This window comes from Azolla caroliniana, unplaced genomic scaffold, assembly GCF_043228905.1.
Source record: "Azolla caroliniana isolate FFs.n. ecotype wild unplaced genomic scaffold, voAzoCaro1.0.p SCAF_20, whole genome shotgun sequence".
NCBI lineage: Eukaryota > Viridiplantae > Streptophyta > Polypodiopsida > Salviniales > Salviniaceae > Azolla > Azolla caroliniana.
The window spans coordinates 7,628,900-7,650,308 of NW_028230455.1; the positions used below are offsets into that span (position 1 = coordinate 7,628,900).

At 39.4% G+C, this 21,409-nt stretch overlaps 1 protein-coding gene across 2 annotated transcripts; it reads left to right on the forward strand.

The window, feature by feature from the left end:
* The first annotated feature begins 259 nt into the window (after positions 1-259).
* LOC147850887 (RNA-binding motif protein 25-like) lies at positions 260-7,824 on the forward strand. Of its 2 annotated transcripts, XM_087335843.1 has the most exons (10): positions 260-1,250; positions 1,860-1,923; positions 2,615-2,688; positions 3,161-3,402; positions 3,855-3,998; positions 4,276-4,562; positions 4,700-4,833; positions 4,941-5,723; positions 6,352-6,971; positions 7,358-7,824. In XM_087335843.1, exons 1-10 carry the CDS (start codon positions 356-358, stop codon positions 7,607-7,609), a joined length of 3,495 nt encoding a protein of 1,164 aa, XP_087191969.1. In that variant the 5' UTR covers positions 260-355; the 3' UTR covers positions 7,610-7,824. The 2 variants fall into 2 exon arrangements, with proteins under 2 accessions (XP_087191969.1, XP_087191970.1); XM_087335844.1 differs by lacking the exons at positions 1,860-1,923; positions 2,615-2,688.
* Positions 7,825-21,409: the final 13,585 nt, after the last annotated feature.

A 21,409-nucleotide genomic window follows, 5' to 3' on the forward strand; every position in this document is an offset into this window, starting at 1 on the left:
TCCCTTCTCTCGCGGAGGTTCGTGGAATCTAAAGACTTGTCGCAGGTTCTTCGTCCTCGGACTTTGTCGAGTTCAGCGAGGGGCTGGAGAGAATTAAAATGGTGTATTTGGAAGGTAAAGTGTGTTGATTAGGGTTCCCATCGTCTTGAGCGATTTGTGGGAGGCAAAGTGGCTCGTTTTGTGGTGGTCTCTTTCTTGTTCTCCGTTGATCAATCTGTGGTATTGTAGGGTTTCTATGCGAAGAACAACATTGGTAGCTGTAACTAAATGGTGTTTTAAGGTTTGAAAGAATTTTTTTTGTATTGGATCGATCAATCATTCTTCATTTGCACAAGGAGGAGGAGGGTTTCCAAGCATGTCGTTTGGAGGTGTAGCACTACCTGCACAATCATCATCACCATCGCCATCATCAACATCATCATCATCATCATCATTATCATCATCATCATCATCATCATCATCAGGAGTAGTGGTAGGAGGAGGAATGGAGGAGAGGGCACCTCCTTTTGCCCCGGCCAATCCTCTGTCTACACCTGCCCCACCTGTGCCGCCTCCAAATTTCTCCTCAAATTTCACCTTTCAAGGGGGACCGCCGCCTCCACCACCCATTCCTCGACCCTTTGGGGCTGCTCCTTCTTCCAACTTCTCTTTCCCAGGCCCTTCTCCTTCTCCTTCACAAGCTCCTGCTAGATTACCATATATATCTCAACCGGCATTTTCTTTTCATCAGAATTCCACCCCTGGCCAAATCCATGGAAGAGCCCCAACTCCCCAGTTGCCTATTTCGGGAGCACAACCAACCACTTTGCAAAATGGACCTCAAGTAGTGAATCAAGCATCCTCGCAACCTCCTCTATCTATGGAAGTTTCTTTGGGTAGCGCTACCACGACCACCACTCCAACGAGCTCATCACTAGTTCAAGTTTCCTCATCCATTTCCGGACCTTCTTCGAATACCGCTTCACCTGTAGTAGTTTCAGGTGCCGGATCATCCACAGTGACTGCAGCAGAGGAGTCTCAACCTCTGGCACAAGGATTTCCTTCTCCTACAGTTTCACACTTGCGTCCATCAACAGCCCCACCAATGCAACCGCTGCCACAAGGGCAACAAATAGCATTGGTTCCTGGTGTTGCGACATCTGCAGTAGGCGGTGGATTGATATCAGCAAGACCACTGGGTCCTCTTCCAACACCCCAATATCGAGCTCCTTTCACTGCCAATCCTGCTGTATCAATGATACCTCCTGGAGGTGGGTTTCTTCATTTCTCTTTTATGTTTATTTGTAGTCTTTAGAATATTACAGATGGATGACCCAAGAAAAATATAGAGTGTGAGGGAGAGTCTATGCTGTATGGTAGTTAAAAGAGTAGGGTGTGCAATAGGGTGACAGGATGTTGTCTCGTATATACAGCAGTGTTTCACATGATACGCCTTAATTTGGTGAGGATGGAAAAAGAGTTGCTGATTCCGATATAGAGGGCATCCAGCATTTTATTATGTGGTATGGACTGATTTCCTAAATCTAATGAACCGTTTGTCCTTCCCATTGCATCAACATCTATGATCATGTTTAATATCACTTTAGTAGCATGTTTAGCATATGGAAATAGCTGCCTTCACTGCCTTTTTATTTATTTTTAATCATATCCAATGCTGTTCTACCATAGAAATGTGTGGATTGTATCTGTGCTCTAACATTGATATGCTAAACTAAATGGTAATCTGTTCTTTAACGTCGATACCACAAAGATGAACGGTAAATCTTTTTAGGATGGGACTCACCATTCTATGTTTGCAGAGGTAACTTATGTAGTTGATATTCATTTTGACCTTGATAATTTTTTGTGATTCATTGTAGCTTTCTTGTATATTCAAACACCAACATTCACTGAAACTTTAGAATTCATTATAGCCAGTCAAAAGTAATTTATCACAATCCAAGTAAGCAGTTATATATGTCTTAATTACATAAGGGCATCCTCATTATGGTACCAAGTTCATCAATATATGTCTAGAATATTGACGCATGCAATAAATTCATAGATTTTGTATGAAGCTGGCTGATATAATGCTGATGAATTAGCTGCCTAACCATTGTGACCATATCTAGTGTCTATTATGTACACAAAATGTCATTGATGATTTTTTGTCAATAGTTTGGCATATCTCTCCATATCCATCAAATTGGAGTTGGAGTTAGTGCGTAGTGTATGGTATATATTATGTGTTATTAATAATTATGAGTATTCTACAATCCTGAGGAGTTGGGAAAAACACCCTTTGAGTGAGCCTGTTGTATGCTGCGAGATTTGGAATTTGGTGAGATTTCTGCGCCAGGCAGCTCTTATACTTATAACACTTATCATCAATGGAAAATGCTATCAATGGAGCTGCTGAACTATATGGTCTTCTAGGCGGGGTCTGTTAGTGAGATTAATACGGTAGATATTTTCCATTATTGACAAGCGCAAACAGCCTATTAATGATAGTGGCCATCCAGTGCAATCTCTTTCTTGCAGAGAGTCAAAACTTTCCCAGAGTAAAAAATAGCTTTCTAGCCGTATGATCTAGCCTAGTGTTGGCCTTGACGTTTAATATTTTTCTGAATTTCAGATTTGAGGGTCAGCATTTCACATCTATTTCTTCCACGCCATCAGAGGACCCATGGCCCCTACTCTCTAGTGTGGGTAAACAACTTTTAATTGGCATTTTTTGTATGTATTGTGTCTCTCCTCTCTATTTCCTTTCTTGTATGATTATGAGTTTAAATTTATAATGACAAAGAATGAAGAGCTTAACTTGCTTCTGCCAGTTTGGCATAGCATTGGGCTACAACAGGTTGATTGCTGTTGTATCTACTCAATTCTAGGCCGTGTTTGACTTGTTAGGATCAGTTTTCCTTTCGCTTGTGCATACGCAACACGTCTTGATACGTTAAGGTGAGCAATATTGTCTTAAGGTTTTCAGTATCAGAGTGTGACCTCCTTGGTGCTCACTTTCTATGAATGCATTTCAAATGTGGTGGGGAGAAAGGTTTTCATAATGTTTATTTTGTTTTGCAATGATGTTTATTGTTCTTCTATATATTTTAATAGTTTCTTGATAAAAAATATTTATATGTTCTCCTTATGCAAGATTCTAACTTCATATTGGATTCAGTTCTTGGCTCAGCACCTGCAGGCATGGCTCCTCGGTTCCCTGGAGCACCGTTTGTACCAATGATTAGGCCACCGACTTTTCCTCCTCGGGTACCAAATCCTCTTGTTCGAGCACCTCTGGGACCGTTGATGCGTCCAGGTGCTGTTCTGCGTCCGATCATGCCTGAGAAGCCACAAACCCTTGTATATGTCGGAAAAATTGCCCCTACAGTGGATGATGACTTTCTGAAATTAGTTCTGGAGGTAGGAATCCTCGAAGTTGTCTGTTGATATGCTATTTTCATTTCAAAGATGTCAGTATTACTTTCTTGGGCAAAATTATTTATCTTTAGGATTAATTGATATTCTTATTTATAAGGAAAAATGAATTATTTGTTGTAAAAAATTTATCATTTATTGGGACAAAATAAACCAATGAAACACACACAAAGTACATTCAATTTTAATTTCTACCAATTAATTAATTTTTAATAATTAAGGAGCCGCAAATTAATGAAGCATAGAAAATCAACTAACTAGTAATTCAGCATTAATTGATGATACTTAAAAGATGCCATGGAGGTAAATATTATAAAGTACCCTGGATGCTTTTCTATGTTTAAAACATGTCGGAGCATCCTTTCAAATGTTTAGCACATTAGACTTGCGGTTCTGATTTCCCCCTGATGTGTATCTACGAAATTTGACCTTTTCAGCTTTGTGGACCCATCAAAAGCTGGAAGCGGGCGCAGGAACCTACGGTTGGAAGCTTTGGCTTCTGTGAATTTGAATCAGCAGAGGGAGTTCTTCGAGCTTTGCGGCTACTCAATGGGTTGAGCTTGGAAGGTCGAGAACTTAAGGTTGTTAAAAGGAGCATTTGGGCAAATGGGTTTGTTGTTTAGGGCAAAACATCAAAGTACCCTTGATTTTTTTGATAGTTATTAAAGTACCTTCAAGTCTTTAAAATTACCAGAATACCCTTCTGTGGTAAATCTGGTTTTACCACTGGAGAGGGGTTTTCTGATATCTTAAGATTAGGGATTCTGGTAAATAGCCCAAAAACTAGGCCTATTGTGGTGTTTATACCGTTTTAACCATGTTTGGTATGCTACGTGTTTTTGGGTTGTGATAATGCAGCTTACGGTCACGCAAGCTGCACGGGAGTATTTGGATCGGTATGTGCAGAAAAAGAAGGAAAGAGAGCAGCAATTAAAGCAAACTGCAAATAAACAGACCGAGGTTGAGACTGCCCCGGGTGTAGAAGCCCCAGAACCTGTTAAGCAACCTGTTATAGATGCGCCAATAGAAGAGAAATCTGTTGAAGAGCCAGGCTCGGATGATAAGACATTTGGTATAGTCAGCAATGAAGACAAAGAAGCAGATGAGGTGGCACAAAAGAAGCTTACAATCTTACTGGAAGAAAGGTATTTTTCTGCTTTAGGTATACAAATGTGATGATCACATTCAAAAGGTTTATGAATAATAAGGGGTAGAAATATTTGAAGAACTTTTGAAAGTTATCGTTTTTCATATGCTAAAACTTCTAGATTGATTGATTCAGGGCTAAGGAGATGCCCTTACCTCCGCCACCACCATTGCCTAGTGTATCAGATACCGCTGGTAAGAGTGCTTCCATGTCTGATACACCAGCAAAATCTCGAGATGGTGATTCTGTTGCAGATGGAGGGAAAACTGGTAATTTAACTTAACTTTTAAAGCGAGTTGTAGGAGTGAGTTTTGGTAAGAAATCCTCTTATATTCTGAACGATATTCTTAAACGTAAGTGATTCTGTGGCTTTCAGATGAACCAGATGGAACCAATGAGGAGGAGACCAGTGAAAACAAGGGGAACTCTGAACTTGATAAGCCAGAAATAAGCTCATCTGATCGAGGAAGACGATCGGATCGGGAGAGGGAGAGGGATAGAGAACGAGATAGAGAGAGAGATAGAGATAGAGGCAGGGATAAGGAGAGCAGAGATAGGGATAGAGAAAGAGACAAGGAGAGGGAGCGGAAAAGGGAAAAGGACTGGGAAATTGAGCAAATGGAAAGAGAAAGAGAGAGAAGTCGTGCTCGACGTGAAAGAGATAGAGAGATGAGGCTACGAGATGCTGAGCGCTTGTATGAGGATTATGAAAAGTCATGGGAGGAGAGAGAGAAGGAAAAAGAGCGCATAAGGAATGTGGATAGAGAGAAAGAGAAGGAACGAGAGAAACAGAGGTGGAAATTGATCAAAGAACAAGAGGAAGAGAGTGATGATGAAGGATGGAAGAAAAGTAGACGAAGAGATGCATATGGTGAGCGCAAGAGAATACAAAGAGAGAGGGAGGATGATGAGAAGGATAGATTGAAAGAAGAGGAGGAGATTGTAGAAGCTAAGAGAAGGAAGCTGAAAGAGGATTACGAAGAGCAAGTGAAGAAGAGACTTGCTGAAATGGCTGAGATAGAAGCTGCGGAGGCTGCCACTGAGGCAGAGGCAATGGACACTGTTGAAGAAAATAACATAGAGCCCAAGGCAATAGAGAATGTGGAAGAAGACAATCAAAATGAAAACTTAAAATCGAATCATTTTCCTAGTCTTGATGGTATGATTTTTTATATTGGCATTTAGTCGTGTTTCGAAGAAGTGATAGTTGTATGCCTCAATGCTTGATGAAACATCTGAATTATTCACAGTTGTAATGATCCAATGCTTAGAGCTAGCTGCTGTGTAGTAGCATTATGAAAGAAAAATGCTTGAGTTTCACACACCATAAATTAGAATATGGTAGGCAAATTTGGATTAAAAATGCAAAGTTTTTCTCAAGTTTTATTGTTTAATGGTACCAAAAACCTTTAATGAATATAGGATTGACATACTCAGAAATTTGGTAACCATCGAGAGCATAAAGCTTCAAAATTTACTGATAGCAATATGAAAGAAATATACTAAAGTGTTGTAAGTTTTTAGTCTCGTATACCATAAATTTAGGGTGTGAAAGAGCAAACTGGATATATATATGTTAGGATACTGAAATTTGACCAGATGTTCAAATTCTTTAATATTTGGCAAACATCCTAGTATAATGAATTTAATAGCTCTAAAAAGTATAAAGCTGTACAAAATGAGAGTGTTTTGAATAGATTAAAAAAATCTACATTAAATCTATTAAAAGAATGTAGAGGATATAAAGCTTGCTCTTACACACATCTGTGTTTTCTGGATTTTCTAAGATAGGGAGAAAAATGTGGCTATGGACGGTAATACAGCTACTCATGTAGAGGCAGGTGCTGTTCCTATGAACATGGATGTAGATGAGAAACCAAACACAGGTTCAGGTACAAAGAAACTAGGGTTTGGTCTAATGGGAGCTGGGAAGAGAGCTGCAGTTCCCTCTCTTTTCAACAAAGAAGATGAAGAAGATATACCAAAAGATCGTGGATTAAGACAACTGGTACCAATTGAATATACCCCTGAAGAGATGCAAGCAGTATCCAAATCCTCCACCACTGCAGGCCTCCCTCCAAATTTAGCAGCAGCTGCCGAATTTGCCAAAAGTTTGTCAACATTGGCAACCACGTCCTCTAAGGAGGAGCCCGAGTCGGATAGAGATAGAGGAAGAGTTAGGCATGGTGAGAAGGCTAAGGAGAGGAGCCAACGGGAAGAAGATAGAAGCAAGGACAGAGGAAGAGATGATGATAGAGAGAAAGGGAAGTATCGGCATTTAGAGGGTGGTCGTGAAAAGGAGCAGAGCGGTCCGGCTAAGCTCGATGCTAAACAATTAATTGACACCATACCGAAGACAAAAGAGGAGCTTTTTGCTTATAAGATAGACTGGAAAATATACGATCAGGTACGTGTTGTCTGCCCCCTTTCTGTCCCTCTCCCTTCTCTGTAACTTCTGCTCTAATAATGCGCTTTTTCTTTTCATTTGTTTTAACACCAGATTTCTGTGCTAGTTTTTTGCTCATGAATGTTGTTTTTCTGTTTTTTAAAGCATGGAATTTCCACAGTATTTTTTGTTCTAATTTGCTTTTGTACTTCCTCTTCAATTCAAAAACTTTTTGATATTTTGCCTAAGTTCATTTTCTTTAAACTCACAAAATTTCCCTTGCTTGCTAAGTTTGCTGATTTCGTTTTTATTTTTAGTTCCCATGATTCTTTTGCTTAAGAATTCATTTTTCTGATGTTTGTTTTTCTTTCCTTACTAAAAACGGTTATTTGTATATTTATACACAGCATGAACTTCATGAAAGGATGAAACCATGGATCCAAAAGAAGATCACTGAATTCCTTGGGGAGGAAGAGAATACATTGGTTGAGTTCATTGTGTCAAACACTAGGAAACATGCCAGTGCTGCCAGTATGCTCGACCTTCTCACAAAAATCCTAGATGATGAAGCCGAGATGTTTGTAATGAAAATGTGGCGAATGCTAATTTTTGAGATAAAAAAAGTCGAGATAGGATTGCCTCCCAAGACCAAAGCCTAAGGTCTACTATGCAACATGATAGTTATGGCTGTGTTTGAACAGGAGAAAATGGTCGGTAGTTCCCTGGCATATTGTATTGAAAAAAGAGACTTTTTTGCTGATGATGAGCTTTTCAGCCTTGTTCTTTAAAATAATTTCCTTTTTGGCATGAAAAAGACAATACTTTGGTTATAGAAGAGGTGCGGTTCTTAATTTAATGCAATGTGTTATTATTATTAGGGTTTTCTCATATATTTTACACTTTTTGAATGACAACTAGAATTGTAACAAATTTAAAATTTTGATGCTGTTTTTTCATGTTTGGTATCAAGTCAATCAAACATGTGATCCAAACATTCATCTATAGCGTCCTCCATGTTGGTATATTAACATGTGTTACCATTTTAGGTAGCATGTTGTCTACGTAAATGGATATTGATATAATGTCTCATGTACTGATGGATAGTTAGGGGTATGTCTCATCTACTGATGGAATGGAAAGAAATTGATGAATTAAGAAAGTGAAACCAGATTATTTAACTAACCAGAAGTTCATGAGACAAACGAGTTAAACTGTATTTATTCTTCTGTAAATGTGGATTACATACATGGAAGTCTGTGAGATGATGAATTTTGGTTGCAAAATGCGTTGGCACATGTTGGTCTTACACGGTTATTTCACATCTCTATGGAATAATGGCCTTGTTATTTTTTACTAGGGATTATCAATGCCTCTTGTAGTGGCATCATTGCACATTTTGATGTGCATGTTTAAAAGTTGTCATGTTTATGTGTGATGTATTAGTAATAGACTAACCAAATGCTCTGTCCATACAAAAACCAGATCCACTAGTAGTGAGGTGGTGGTTCTCAAAGTGGAGCAACATTATCCAACACGATGACCGTTGGGAAAGTGAGCTCAAGCCATTGTTTTCTAAACCATAGGACTTATTGGTCTAGATATTGTAGCCTAAGGTAAATCATAGAAGATGAATGAGGTGTTAAATATAATCAATAATCAGCACAAGTTGTAAATCTATCCCCATATGTACTCTTAGAGTGCACATATTGTGATAGCGCCCCAAATGAGGAGCGGCTAGTGTGCAACTCGACCACATTGGGTCGATAGGGTGTTAATCTAGGAAATTGTAGATGCGTAGGACACAATGGATTTAGGAAAGAGCGAAATAGGTAATAGGATTGGCTAATCAAGTCAACTAGAATATTTTGTGGGCAAGTTATGATGTACTTATGTCTTGAAGTATGTGCCATTGACTTCAAGATAAGTACTATCTAGCACTAGCATGTATCTAGGGAGTTGAGTCATATTAAATGACAAGTCAGTTGACAGAAAAGGAATATCTCCACTACTATCAATTGACTTGCACACTTAATGTTATCATAGAATATAATCCACTTTCTTAGACAGTGGTTGGATTGATCATCAATCCCCACTAATTTTGTAGTGAGTTGGTCCAGATCCCATCTAAGCTCTAAGGTGTGAGTGCATGGGTGAACTACCATTGTGAGCTACTCTCATATGTAATAGAAGTTTTGCGTTCATATATCCATCTATGTGGTTGTAACTCTATATACCTCTAATCGATTCTTAATATTTCTAACATGAGGGAGATCTACACACCTTCATGTTGGGCAAACATGTGAGCATGATTAAAGAACATTGTATATTTGACATCAACATCTTTTTGAGTGTGATTGGATTCAAGCTATACCCTTCATTTTATGATTCCCATTCTTGTGTCAACCATTTCCACACTTTCTATCTTCATTCATGTTACGGGCATGACCATATAATATCCCGTAAGAATACTACGGTAAATTCTCACCATGGGATATTATATGGTCATGCCCGTAACAATTCACATTCCATAATCTTCAGAAGTCCAAAGTATTTCACCTTAATGAAACCTAGGAATGTTGAGCAATGGAATAAAAACTCTTATTGATGTGGTAGATAATCATTTGAAAGTGGGGAGGGGGAATACTATTATTTGACCGATTGATGTTGGGCAATCGTATTAGAGAGAACAAGCAAGTAAAATGAGGTATATCCAATAAAAAATCACATCTTATGCAATGGGATACTTTGAATCACCCCAAAAATCTTGAACTTGGGCTTTAACTTGATTTAACCATGATTTCATAATGATGGAAAGTTTGGACATGAGAAAACGAGGCAAACATGTTGTCAAGAGTAGGCAAAAATCTTGAATCATTAGAAGGATTGTTTGCTTGGGAGGATGGAGGCCTAACAAGATTAATGAATAATCAAGACCTTTTCAACACAAGACGCATGATAAGGAAAAGGAAACAGTAGATTTGATTTATGTTCGATAAGCTTTGTGTTTCAAAAGATGAAGGTTATGGGTTCAAATCCTACTCATGTTTTTTATATAGAACATGTTTGTTATTATACTAGAACTATTTAGCTTAAAACTCTATTTTTATCTTATTTTTATTTTTATTTTTTACTTTCGATGAATGGGTAAATATCCCATTTTTTGTTGTAAACCATTTGTCTCATGGGCCAATTTTGGCCTTAGAAGATGTTAATATATCTTTCTTTCTTTCTTTCTTTCTTTCTTTCTCTCTCTCTCTCGATAGGGAAAAGGAAACAATAGATTTGATTTATGTTTGATAAGCTTTGTATTTCAAAAGATGACGGTTATGGGTTCAAATCTCTCTCTCTTTCTCTATCTTCTCTTGACAGGGAAAAGGAAACAATAAATTTGATTTATGCTCGATAAGCTTTGTGTTTCAAAAGATGAAGGTTATGGGTTCAAATCAATCAATCAATCAATCTCTCTCTCTCTCTCTCTCTCTCTCTCTTCTTTATCATAATTAGGTTACCTTGTTGGTAGGTTGTTACACTACAAGCCACTATGTCTTGGGTTTGAAACCCAAATTTACTCACCTATCTATTATATACTCCATACATATCTCTTAATTCACTAGATGCCATTATGGAACGTAGGGGTTGAACCCATGATCATCTGGTCTCCATTGGGCAACATTACCAACTTAGCTACATCCATCTGGGCTCTCTCTCTCTCTTTGGTGAAAACACGCAATTATATTAATAAATGTGTGTGAAAAACACTACGTACAATGGGTGTGACAATGGAGTATGGTCACCCACTAACTACGCTACATGGGTAGTAGAACATGTTGAATTGCCAATAGGCAAGACGAACACTCCAATGAGGAAATAATTTCCACTTGCTCCAATAAAGAAAATTTCCACATTAGTACTCCCTTCAACTTTCGTAGATATGCTTTCACTCCATGTCTACCATCAAATACAAAAGCATTGCACATGTTCTAATTATGACGCAATCCCCAATATCTTAGAAATAGAAAAACGATCTCCATCTCTTATTTTGGGTCAACCTGTGTAAATTGTGCAAACACCCATTGTCTAGATGTCAAATAATTCCGTGATAAAACTTACCAAATTTGAGAAATGTAACTTCAAATCTGACAAGCAATCGAACATTGTATAAATCGATGAGTAGTATCTTCCATTTGAATAGTGCAAATAAAACAATTACATGTTGCTAGTCCATGACGCTTTAGAGCTAATCCCAAAGGAAATCCGGATAAGCTGGATGAGAGGTTGGACATGGGAAGAGAACCCGTCTATAAATCATCTATAAAAATTTGCAAAACCAAGAAACGATTGTACCTCTTTCAGCTGAGTCGGGAGAGACCAATCAATGATTGCCACTACCTTGCGTTCATCCATTGTGATCTTGGTAGGTGAGATCATGTAACCTAGGAAGTAGACAGAGGTCCGATCGAATTCGCATTTCTCACTTTTGGCGAAGAGCCCATATTCCCGGAGTTTGGTGAGAACTAGCCGGATGTGGTGTGTGTGCTCCTCCCAGTTGGAAGAAAAAACTAGGATGTCGTCAAGGTAGATGACCACGAAATGATCGAGATACCCTAAAAAAATGTCGTTCATCATGTGCTGCAAGACGGCCAGAGCGTTGGTAAGCCCGAATGACATCACTTTGTACTCGACATGTCTATAGCGCGTCCGAAAAGTCATTTTCTGCTTGTCCCCAGGCTTGATGCGCACCAAATTGTAGGCGCCCCGAAGGTCGATTTTGGAGAAGATATGCCTAGATCAGAGTCGATCAAGGAGCGTTGGAATTAAGGGCAGGGGGCAACAATTACGCACCATAACTTTGTTGAGACCCCGATAATCCACACATAAGCATAAGGAGCCGTCCTTCTTTTTGACAAATAAGATTGGTGCCTCGGCCGGTGATTTGGAGGGTTGAATGAAGCCTTTTGTGAGATTCTCAGCCACATATGTGCGGAGAGCCTCAAGTTCGGGTTCAGATAACCCATAGATAGGACCGAATGGGGGATGCTCGCTAACTTGGAGTTTGATTAGGCAATCGTAGGGGCAATGAGCCGGTAACCGATCGGCATTCCGCTTTTCAAAGATGTCGGAAAAGTCGCTATATCAGACGGGTAAATTGTTGATAGGAACGGTGACGTCCCTCGACACAACGGCCAGTGTAGTGACCAAACCGGACTCGACTGCAACATAATCAAGAGAGTGTCGTGACCTAGTAGGAATTGGCCTTACTGGAAAAGTGATGGAGTGGTTACACCAATCGACCGTCGGATTGTGTGTCTCCAACCAAGATAGCCCCAAATCAATCAGATGTTGGGCGGTTGCGATGAGGTAGAATGTGAGTTCCTCTTGATGCGCCCTGACTTGAAGTACCAACGGGATAGTGGCTTCGGTAACCGTCCCTGAAGAGAGAACCCAACTGTCGATCGCCTCAAACACGTTCGCGTTCACAAGTGGAAGGATCGCGCATAAATGGAAGGATAAGGAAAATTTTGGTTGATTTTAGGGCTTTTTCAATGATTTTACAAAACACATTGATACCAGTATCATACATGTTCAAACATACTATGAAAAAGGTTAAAAATCCACTATTTCCGTGATTTAGAAGTAACTAAAAAAAGAGGAATTTCAAAAAGTTACATTCTCAATTTATATCTCAAACTTTACAACCAATGTTATTTTATAAGAAACGATTTTTTATAAATCATAAGAATTCAAAACACATGCTTTTATATTACTCGATTTGTTACAAGCAGAATGTATTTACACTTAATAGCCAAAAATACATTCATGATCATTCCTTTATGGAGAATCACTACTATAACTAATATACAATGAAGATTCCTCCACGTCATCCTCGGATGTACCAATCAGTGCATTATCTTCATCATAAACCAAATGGTTTGACTCTAGATTATATGTAGCAGATCTCGTTTGCCTTTGACTCGAGCCACCTTGTAAACCTGGTAATTTTTCTTTTATTATATCTATTGTTGACTTCCTTAATCGTCCGACTTTTGTAATTGTGAAGTCGTACACGATGATATCCACATCAGAGATATCAAGGGTAGAGGTGTTACGAATGTTTCGCTTCCTCTTCCTACCTCCCCTTCTTGTTGGGCATTCAATCATCTCCAATGTATACTTACTTGTAAAAGCATTTGCACTTCTAGTGTTGTACCAATGAACGTTTATAAACTTGATAGTGTTTTCTATTTCATGCATTAGCACTTCTAGAATTTTACCAACCCAAAATTGGTGGCCATGTGAATTCTCATCAGCCGGCGTTGCAATCAACATCCCCGCCGTGAGCTCTTGCAAATTGCCTTGCCAGATCTAGCTTCGACTGCTTTGGTCATCCTTGGTCCCACATAAATGTCTCTTTGTTGTGGATGGACCAAACTGTCATTAATCGCATTTGCTGGTTGCTCCAGAGTTCTATTTACACGATCGTGTTGCAGCGACCATGTGAATGGCGTTTCCAAATTCCAATTATCACCAAATACACAATTGTTTATAATTCCTTTCTGAGCACTATAAAGTACATCCCACCATGACGTGTCTTGTTGTGCGGCATATTTCTTGGCGGCCTCAATATGCTTTTTTTTTTTTTAAGGCTTGGAGCCATAACTGTTTTTGTTCCGATACCAAGTCCCTCTGCAACTGTCCTTTCTTCTCAATTGGCATTTGCTTAGCTCCATGGACAATTGTACTCGGCATACAAAGTAATAACTGGCAACCACCTTCAGGTTCCCATGTTGTAGAAGATGAATATTGTTTAGCATATAAAAGTGTAGAACCAGTTATTTCCTTTTTCTTTATCATAAAAATGTGATTGAAGCTTATATTGTTTAACTGGGCAAGCACTTTAACATTCCCAACACCCCCATCTAATATATATCTCTTAAAGTCATATACCTCCTTCAAGTGTAACACTTTTGGGTGTGGTGAATATGCATCACAAATGACATCAAATAGTTTAGGTAATGTGAAAGGATCATGCCGAGACAACTGTCTGGAGAATGTGCTAAACATCTAATCTATATGATCCTGTGTGTGGCCAACCAAAATAAAATTGACTTTCACTTTCCTAAACAATCTTTGGTTGACCAACATACTTAGATAGCCAAACACAGTTGAATTTTTGTTCTCTCTAGCAGTATTGTCCAATTGAATGTATAGAACAAGGGGGGAAAGGTTGGCCCCAAGACATCAAAACTCGGTGAATGACTGTAGCTATTAGGTTAGGGTCATTGTGAACATTGGGGTATGTAATGAAGACGTGAGGTCCAACAGACCTATTATAAGCTAAGCATCCCACCAAGTGCATTTGAACAAGGCACTCATCATTGACGTCTTTGAGGAGCCTCCGCATATGCGGCAAGCACGTCTTCTTCTGGTTCATGCCATCTATCATTAAGCACATGTATTGTTCGGGCCTCTTCAAATACTTCTCTCTATGATGCATCACCTTCTTTCGTTCTAACAATTGTGCCTCACGATGCTCTTGTAGTAACTTCTTACTCATATCCTTTTCCATTGATGTCTTTGCACCTTTAGCCAAACTTTTAAGATTTGCACAAATGGAGCAATACCCCATGCGTACTTTACGTGGAATGATAACATTTGAAAACTGAGCTCTCCATAACCTTGTGGCTATATGTGACAAACTTATTACGTGAGCCCACCATATCAGATCGATAGACATCATAAACTTCTCGACGTGTGTAATTATCAGAAAGGTGCATCCTACCTGTAGTGGGCATTACTTCACAATTTAACTGAAAGTAAGTTTTCATCCAACCAATAGCATGTCTTCCAATTGCACCTTTCATACTTGGAACCTCTTTACAATTGAGCATCTGATCCCTGCTAAGTAGACGTTGTTGTACTCTATGTAGCCGCATGTTACTAACACATAACACAATTTTGAATGCAACTCTACATATCTATTGCGCATGGAAGATATAATACTTGAATGATACTTTGATCCCCGTACATTTGTCAGACACTAGTTGCATATGTGACCCGAGGTAAGTGTCTTGCTCATCACCAATCATCGAAAAATAGTATCGCCTTAATTCTCGCAACTTTGATTTTCCAATCATAGACATACAACCACGAGCACAACATATTTTTTTGACATCAAATCCAATCTGTTTATCTGATGTCACCAAGTTAAATCTAGCCAGACGAATTCTTCGTGGGATTCTTCTAATATGCATAGGGCTTCCAGATTTCTCTTCCTGCATAGAAGTTGGTGTAACCTTGTTATTATCCAATTCTTTGTTGTGACCATCACCCATGATATTCGATGTTTCATTGGCACTACCTTCATTCTCCGTATCTTTATTAATATCGTATTCTTCAATAGAGAACTCTTCACATGTCCCATTATTCACATTCGTTGTAGGTGAAGATGAGCTCAGACAATACTCTTTGATAGAATATGGTGAGTCTGTCGACAGACAATATTCTTCAATAGAAAATGGTGAGTCTGTCGACAAACAATATTCTTCGGTAGAAAACGAAGAGTCTGATAACAAACAACATTCTTCAATCAAGAACGGTGAATCTTCACTCATGGCTTAAGGTCTAGACAGAGCTCTTTAAATTATGTGCTTAAGCTAAGGCAAAAAACTAATAAGCTCCTCTCAAAACATAAACTCCTCTCAAAACATAAACTCCTCTCAAAACAGAAGCTCCCTCAATATAATGTCTATATTATTTAATATTATATTAATACAATACATAAAAAAATATATTTTTAATATAGTAATTGTATTTAACATATTAATAATTACTTAAACTAGTATATATGAAGTTAAATAAATTATAACATAATTACAATCATTACCAAGTCATATATATGTTGGATTAAAGTTAAAATCATTGGTTAATTAATGGCACCCATATTTAATATAGAACTTCTCAGTCCACCATTTTAAATATAAGACTTTTCAATCATTGGTTCATTCATGCCCACATCTTTAATACAAAGCAATTAAGAGTCATAAAAATGTTGATTCTAGTAATCAATCATTGGTTCATTCATGAACCTCTTTCATTGTTTCCTTCATGACCTTCAAAGTCATTATAAGTTATTTTGACTATAAAATATTCATCAATATGTTAGTTTGACTTTGTAATCATTAATGCAATCATAAGTTACTCAGGTTAATGTGACAGTGGTTACTAACTAACTAACCTCACGCTTGCCAACCCTGGTTAAGCTGACTGTGGTTATTTTAACCACTGTGGTCAATCCCTATAAATAGGAAGACCTTGTCATATTTCACTCACACGAAACACAAGAGCACACAAGAGCACACAAAGCAAACATAGCAAACAGAGCAAACAGAGCAAACAGAGCAAACAGAGCAAACAGAGCACACAGAGCACACAGAGCACACAGAGCACGAAGCACGATAGTGAGATCTTCGCCTACAAATCGACAAATATCAACCATGTCTTCAAAGAAAATCGAGTGCCAGGACTCCAGGTAAGCCTCTAACACTGTGGACATTTTTGTAAATATGTTTTAGCATCAAGAACTCGATACGCCGTATCGAGTTCCTGTATAAAACACAAACAATATACATGAACTCGATACGGCGTATCGAGTTCTTGTGTGATGTTTAGGTTTTATACAGGAACTCGATACAACGTATCCAATTCCTCTTTAAAGTTTTTGTTTTAAATAGGAATTCGATACGCCGTATCGAGTTCCTCTATTTTGTTTGCGTTTTAAACAGGAACTCGATACGCCGTATTGAGTTCATGTATAATATTTCTGTTTTATACAGGAACTCGATACGGCGTTGTCGTGCCTTTCGGCTCCGGATCGTTGCGTGAGTCGGGTGGGAACCGCCGAGGTTTTGAACTAGGAGAAAGAAGAATATGAGATGAGGCTAGTAATGAATAGATTATTAGAAAGAGAGATAGAAATTTCGTGAATCCCACGAGTGTATTGTATTCGATTAATCAATATTTAGATAAGAATATGTATTTAGATTGAAAGAAAGATATAAGAAACTTGTGAATCCCACAAGTATAGATTATATTATTTTCGTGAATCCCACGATTATATTAATCGGTTGGTGTTTTTGGAAATATATCCAATTTCCAAATATTTCACACACCTATTACATTGTGCTCCCCATTCTTATGTAGTGATGGGAGAGACTAAGCATAACTACATGCTTTTTTAATCCTTGCTTTTATTTGCTAAATATAGTGCTCATGCACACTAGATGTGCATGAGTCACTTTTTAGTTGCTTGCGTTTTTCTATAAAATATTCACGCACTCTAAAAATGCACGATTTACCTTTTAATAAAGGTAGGTGCAAATAAAGCACTTATAGTTATTAAATCTATTTGTAGAACACTAAAGATAAGGTAGCATAATGGTAAGGTTGGGGTTTGTCAACGTGGAGGTGCAAAGTTCGAATCACACCCTGGGTAGTAGTGAGTATTTCCTTTTGTTTACATTTATGTCTCTTTATCCGGCTCTTCCTTGCCGGTATGCCGTTTTCTTCCGGTTCTCACCGAGCACTCCATTCTCTATCCGGAGGGACAAAAATATAATTTCCACATAGTGTGCAACCTACACTACGACACTCGCCCCCTCCAAACCCGCACATCCTCCGGTATGTGCCGAAGTTGCCGATGCTCGTTGTCTCCCCTTCATCCTCCGTTTGTCCCGCTATGTCAACTTTGTCTCTCCATTTTGAGTAGACCCATTCTTTCCACCCGAACCATTGTCGCCATCCGATCCACCATATTCTTTGTTCTGTCTCGTCATATTCTTGGCCCTTGTCATTCGTGGTAGTGTCTTTTACTGGCCTCTCTCTTGTCTTCATCAACCTTGACTTTTTTCCGGATCGCTCTCGTCCGATCGACTTTCGGTTTGATCGGCTTTCGATCGGATCCGTATTCGGCCGAATCGGAATCGGTTGTTCGGTTTCGATTGAGTCGGTCTCCTTCCAGCCCGGTTTCGATCTATCGGTTTCGGTTTCGGTTGGCTTTCTTTTCCTCGTTTTCACCAGCCTCGACCGGTCCAACCTTCGGTTGAGTCGGATTAGCTTCTTTCCGGATCGGTCTCGTCCGATCGGCTTTCGGCTAGGTCGGCTTCCATCCATATTCGCGTTCGGCCAAGTCAGACTCAGTCGATCGGTTTTGACCGAGTTGACCCCTTTTCGGGTCGGCTTTCTTTCGGATCGTCTTTCGGCCGAATCCTCATTCGCCCGGTTCGGCTTTCGTTTGTGTCGTCTTTCGGCCGAATTCTCTTCCTTTCGGTTCGGCTTTCTTTCGGGTCGACTTTTGGTCGAATCCTCTTTTACCCGGTTCGGCTTTCTTTCGGATCGGAATCCCGTCCGGATCACCTTCCATCCAAACCGGCTTCCGACTTTACCTTTCTTGCTGCCACCTCCCGTCTCTCCGGTCTCACGTTGGTTCTCGGACACAACCGCCGAAGTCTCTAGAATTAGTGGGTAGGAATCCTCGGTATTATCATCCTCCATTGTTTCACCCATAGCCATATTCTCGGCTATCTCTCCGTCGTATGCATCGACTTCGACCTTTGTTTTCTCTCCGCCACCTTCCGTCTCTTCGGTCTCACGTTGCCTTTCGAACGCAACCGCCGGAGTCTCTGGAATCAGTGGTGGGGTCTCGATATGGCAATCCGCCATTGATTCGTCCATAGCCACCTCCGATTCGATTTCGTCTTTTGTGGCTACCTCCTTAATCACATCCGCTTCACACTCTTTATCTGCATCAATTATGCAAACCTCTATTATGCTTACCCCTTTTTGACCCGATGTCTCGAGCACTTGTATCCCGAAATTTCCTTCTACACTTGAATTATCAGCCTTATCCTTCGCCATCGTTCTTTCACAAGACAAGAGGGTAGCTTGTTTTACACCCTCTTCCGTCGCACCATCATGTTGTATTTCGGCCTTCATATCGGCTCCATCGTTTGTCTTCAATCGACCATCCTTCATCGGCCATGTCGTTGACAAGATTCTCATCTTCCTCTCATCATGTCTCTGGCATACCCTTTCGACTTTAGCCCAATCCTCGGTAAGGCCGTTCGCACCGTCATCATCTTCGAGTTCGATCCCAATGTCCATCCTTTCTTTCCGATCGATCGATCTTACGAACATTAAGACTTTATCTCCTCCCACCAATCTTCGTTCCCGCTCCGAGAGTCGAGCAAAACGATGCTCGAACTCTAGGAACGCTTGCGTTGCACTTCGGTGAGTCTTCTCCGACGCCACCCATTCGTCGAATTCTCGTCGATCTCGTCCCGTCCATCTCTCATAGTCATATGCCTCCCGTAAAGCTTCTTCAAAGGACTCCCATGTCGAGTTTTGTTGTTGTATCTTGTGGATTTTCCCTTGAAGCCCGTCGGTCGCCACCCGGTTAAAGGATGTCACTTGCAGTCCTCCCGAAGCCCGGCACCGGAGCATCTCCGCCTTGTAGTCCTGCAAATATCGCGACACATCCTTACCATTAAATTGCCCGTTTCGTCGCAGAAGCCGCTCTACTGCCACCTTCATCTCCGACATCGCACGTTGTTCTTGTTGCATCCGCTCAAACATTATCATCATCATGTTCATCGCCTCTTGTTGATTCTCCATCTCCTTGCCACCCGCCTTCACGTCGGGTTCACCAACTGTGTCGTGCCTTTCGGCTCCGGATCGTTGCGTGAGTCGGGTGGGAACCGCCGAGGTTTTGGACTAGGAGAAAGAAGAATATGAGATGAGGCTAGTAATGAATAGATTATTAGAAAGAGAGATAGAAATTTCGTGAATCCCACGAGTGTATTGTATTCGATTAATCAATATTTAGATAAGAATATGTATTTAGATTGAAAGAAAGATATAAGAAACTTGTGAATCCCACAAGTATAGATTATATTATTTTCGTGAATCCCACGATTATATTAATCGGTTGGTGTTTTTGGAAATATATCCAATTTCCAAATATTTCACACACCTATTACATTGTGCTCCCCATTCTTATGTAGTGATGGGAGAGACTAAGCATAACTACATGCTTTTTTAATCCTTGCTTTTATTTGCTAAATATAGTGCTCATGCACACTAGATGTGCATGAGTCACTTTTTAGTTGCTTGCGTTTTTCTATAAAATATTCACGCACTCTAAAAATGCACGATTTACCTTTTAATAAAGGTAGGTGCAAATAAAGCACTTATAGTTATTAAATCTATTTATAGAACACTAAAGATAAGGTAGCATAATGGTAAGGTTGGGGTTTGTCAACGTGGAGGTGTAGAGTTCAAATCACGCCCTGCGCAGTAATGAGTATTTCCTTTTTTTTTACATTTATGTCTCTTTATCCGGCTCTTCCTTGCCGGTATGCCGTTTTCCTCCTTGCCGGTATGCCGTTTTCCTCCTTGCCGGTATGCCGTTTTCTTCCGGTTCTCACCGAGCACTCCATTCTCTATCCGGAGGGACAAAAATATAATTTCCACATAGTGTGCAACCTACACTACGACAGCGTATCGAGTTCCTGTTTAAAACACAAACATTATATAGGAAATCAATATGGTGTATTGAGTTCCTATACACAGTTTATATTTTCATGTATATAGTGTGCGTTTTAAACAGGAACTCGATACGCCGTATCGAGTTCCTGTGTTATGTAACTCTTTTACAAAGGAACTCGATACAGTGTATCGAGCTCCTGGATTATGTTTGTGTTTTATACATGAACTCGATACAGCATATCGAGTCCTTGTATAAAACAAGAACTCTAAAGAGGAATATTGTGTCTTTGGGGCAACAACTTAGTATTGTGTGAAAATATGTCAAACTTTCTATCAAAATCAGTCTTTTTTTAGGGTGATTTGCCTTATTTTGTAAAAAATAGGGGCCTTAATTATAGAGGCTTTATGACCTAGTATAGCTTAAAATAGTACAAAATAACCCACAAATTACCTTTACGATACCAAATTCAAGTCTATCATATGCAAATTCTCTACAATATGGATATGGAATCAATATAAGCCATACCTGCCCTTCAAGACAATATATATCCTTGTATACTTATTAAGATATATATTTTCTAAGTTGAATAGCCCTTACTAGAATAGATTTCTGAATATAGGACTACCATGTACACTCAATGCATGATTGATATTTATAGTTTACCACAAGTCGCCTGCTAGTTTATTTCATCATCTAATTATTTGTATTTTAATATACAATCTTAATCTACGTGACCACCTAACTTATGTTTTCGCATGTACTTTCTTAAGTAGGTTGTTTGAGAACTTGTCGGACTGACCTGTGAAGAAGATAAAGCTCCGCATACAGGGTTCTCCAATTGAAACACAGACCCTAATAGCTCCCAAGACCATGAAGAGAGGAATTTTTTTTCTCTTCAACGAGGAGCCAAAATCTC

What these genes read in the sequence shown, in the direction of transcription:
- LOC147850887 (XM_087335843.1), top strand. Translation starts at nt 356, where the DNA reads ATGTCGTTTGGAGGTGTAGCACTACCTGCACAATCATCATCACCATCG. An exon ending in TTCATTATAGCCAGTCAAAA is followed by an intron (nt 1,924 to 2,614) that starts GTAATTTATCAC and finishes TCTGAATTTCAG; the next exon opens with ATTTGAGGGTCAGCATTTCA. An exon ending in ACTGGAAAATATACGATCAG is followed by an intron (nt 6,972 to 7,357) that starts GTACGTGTTGTC and finishes ATTTATACACAG; the next exon opens with CATGAACTTCATGAAAGGAT.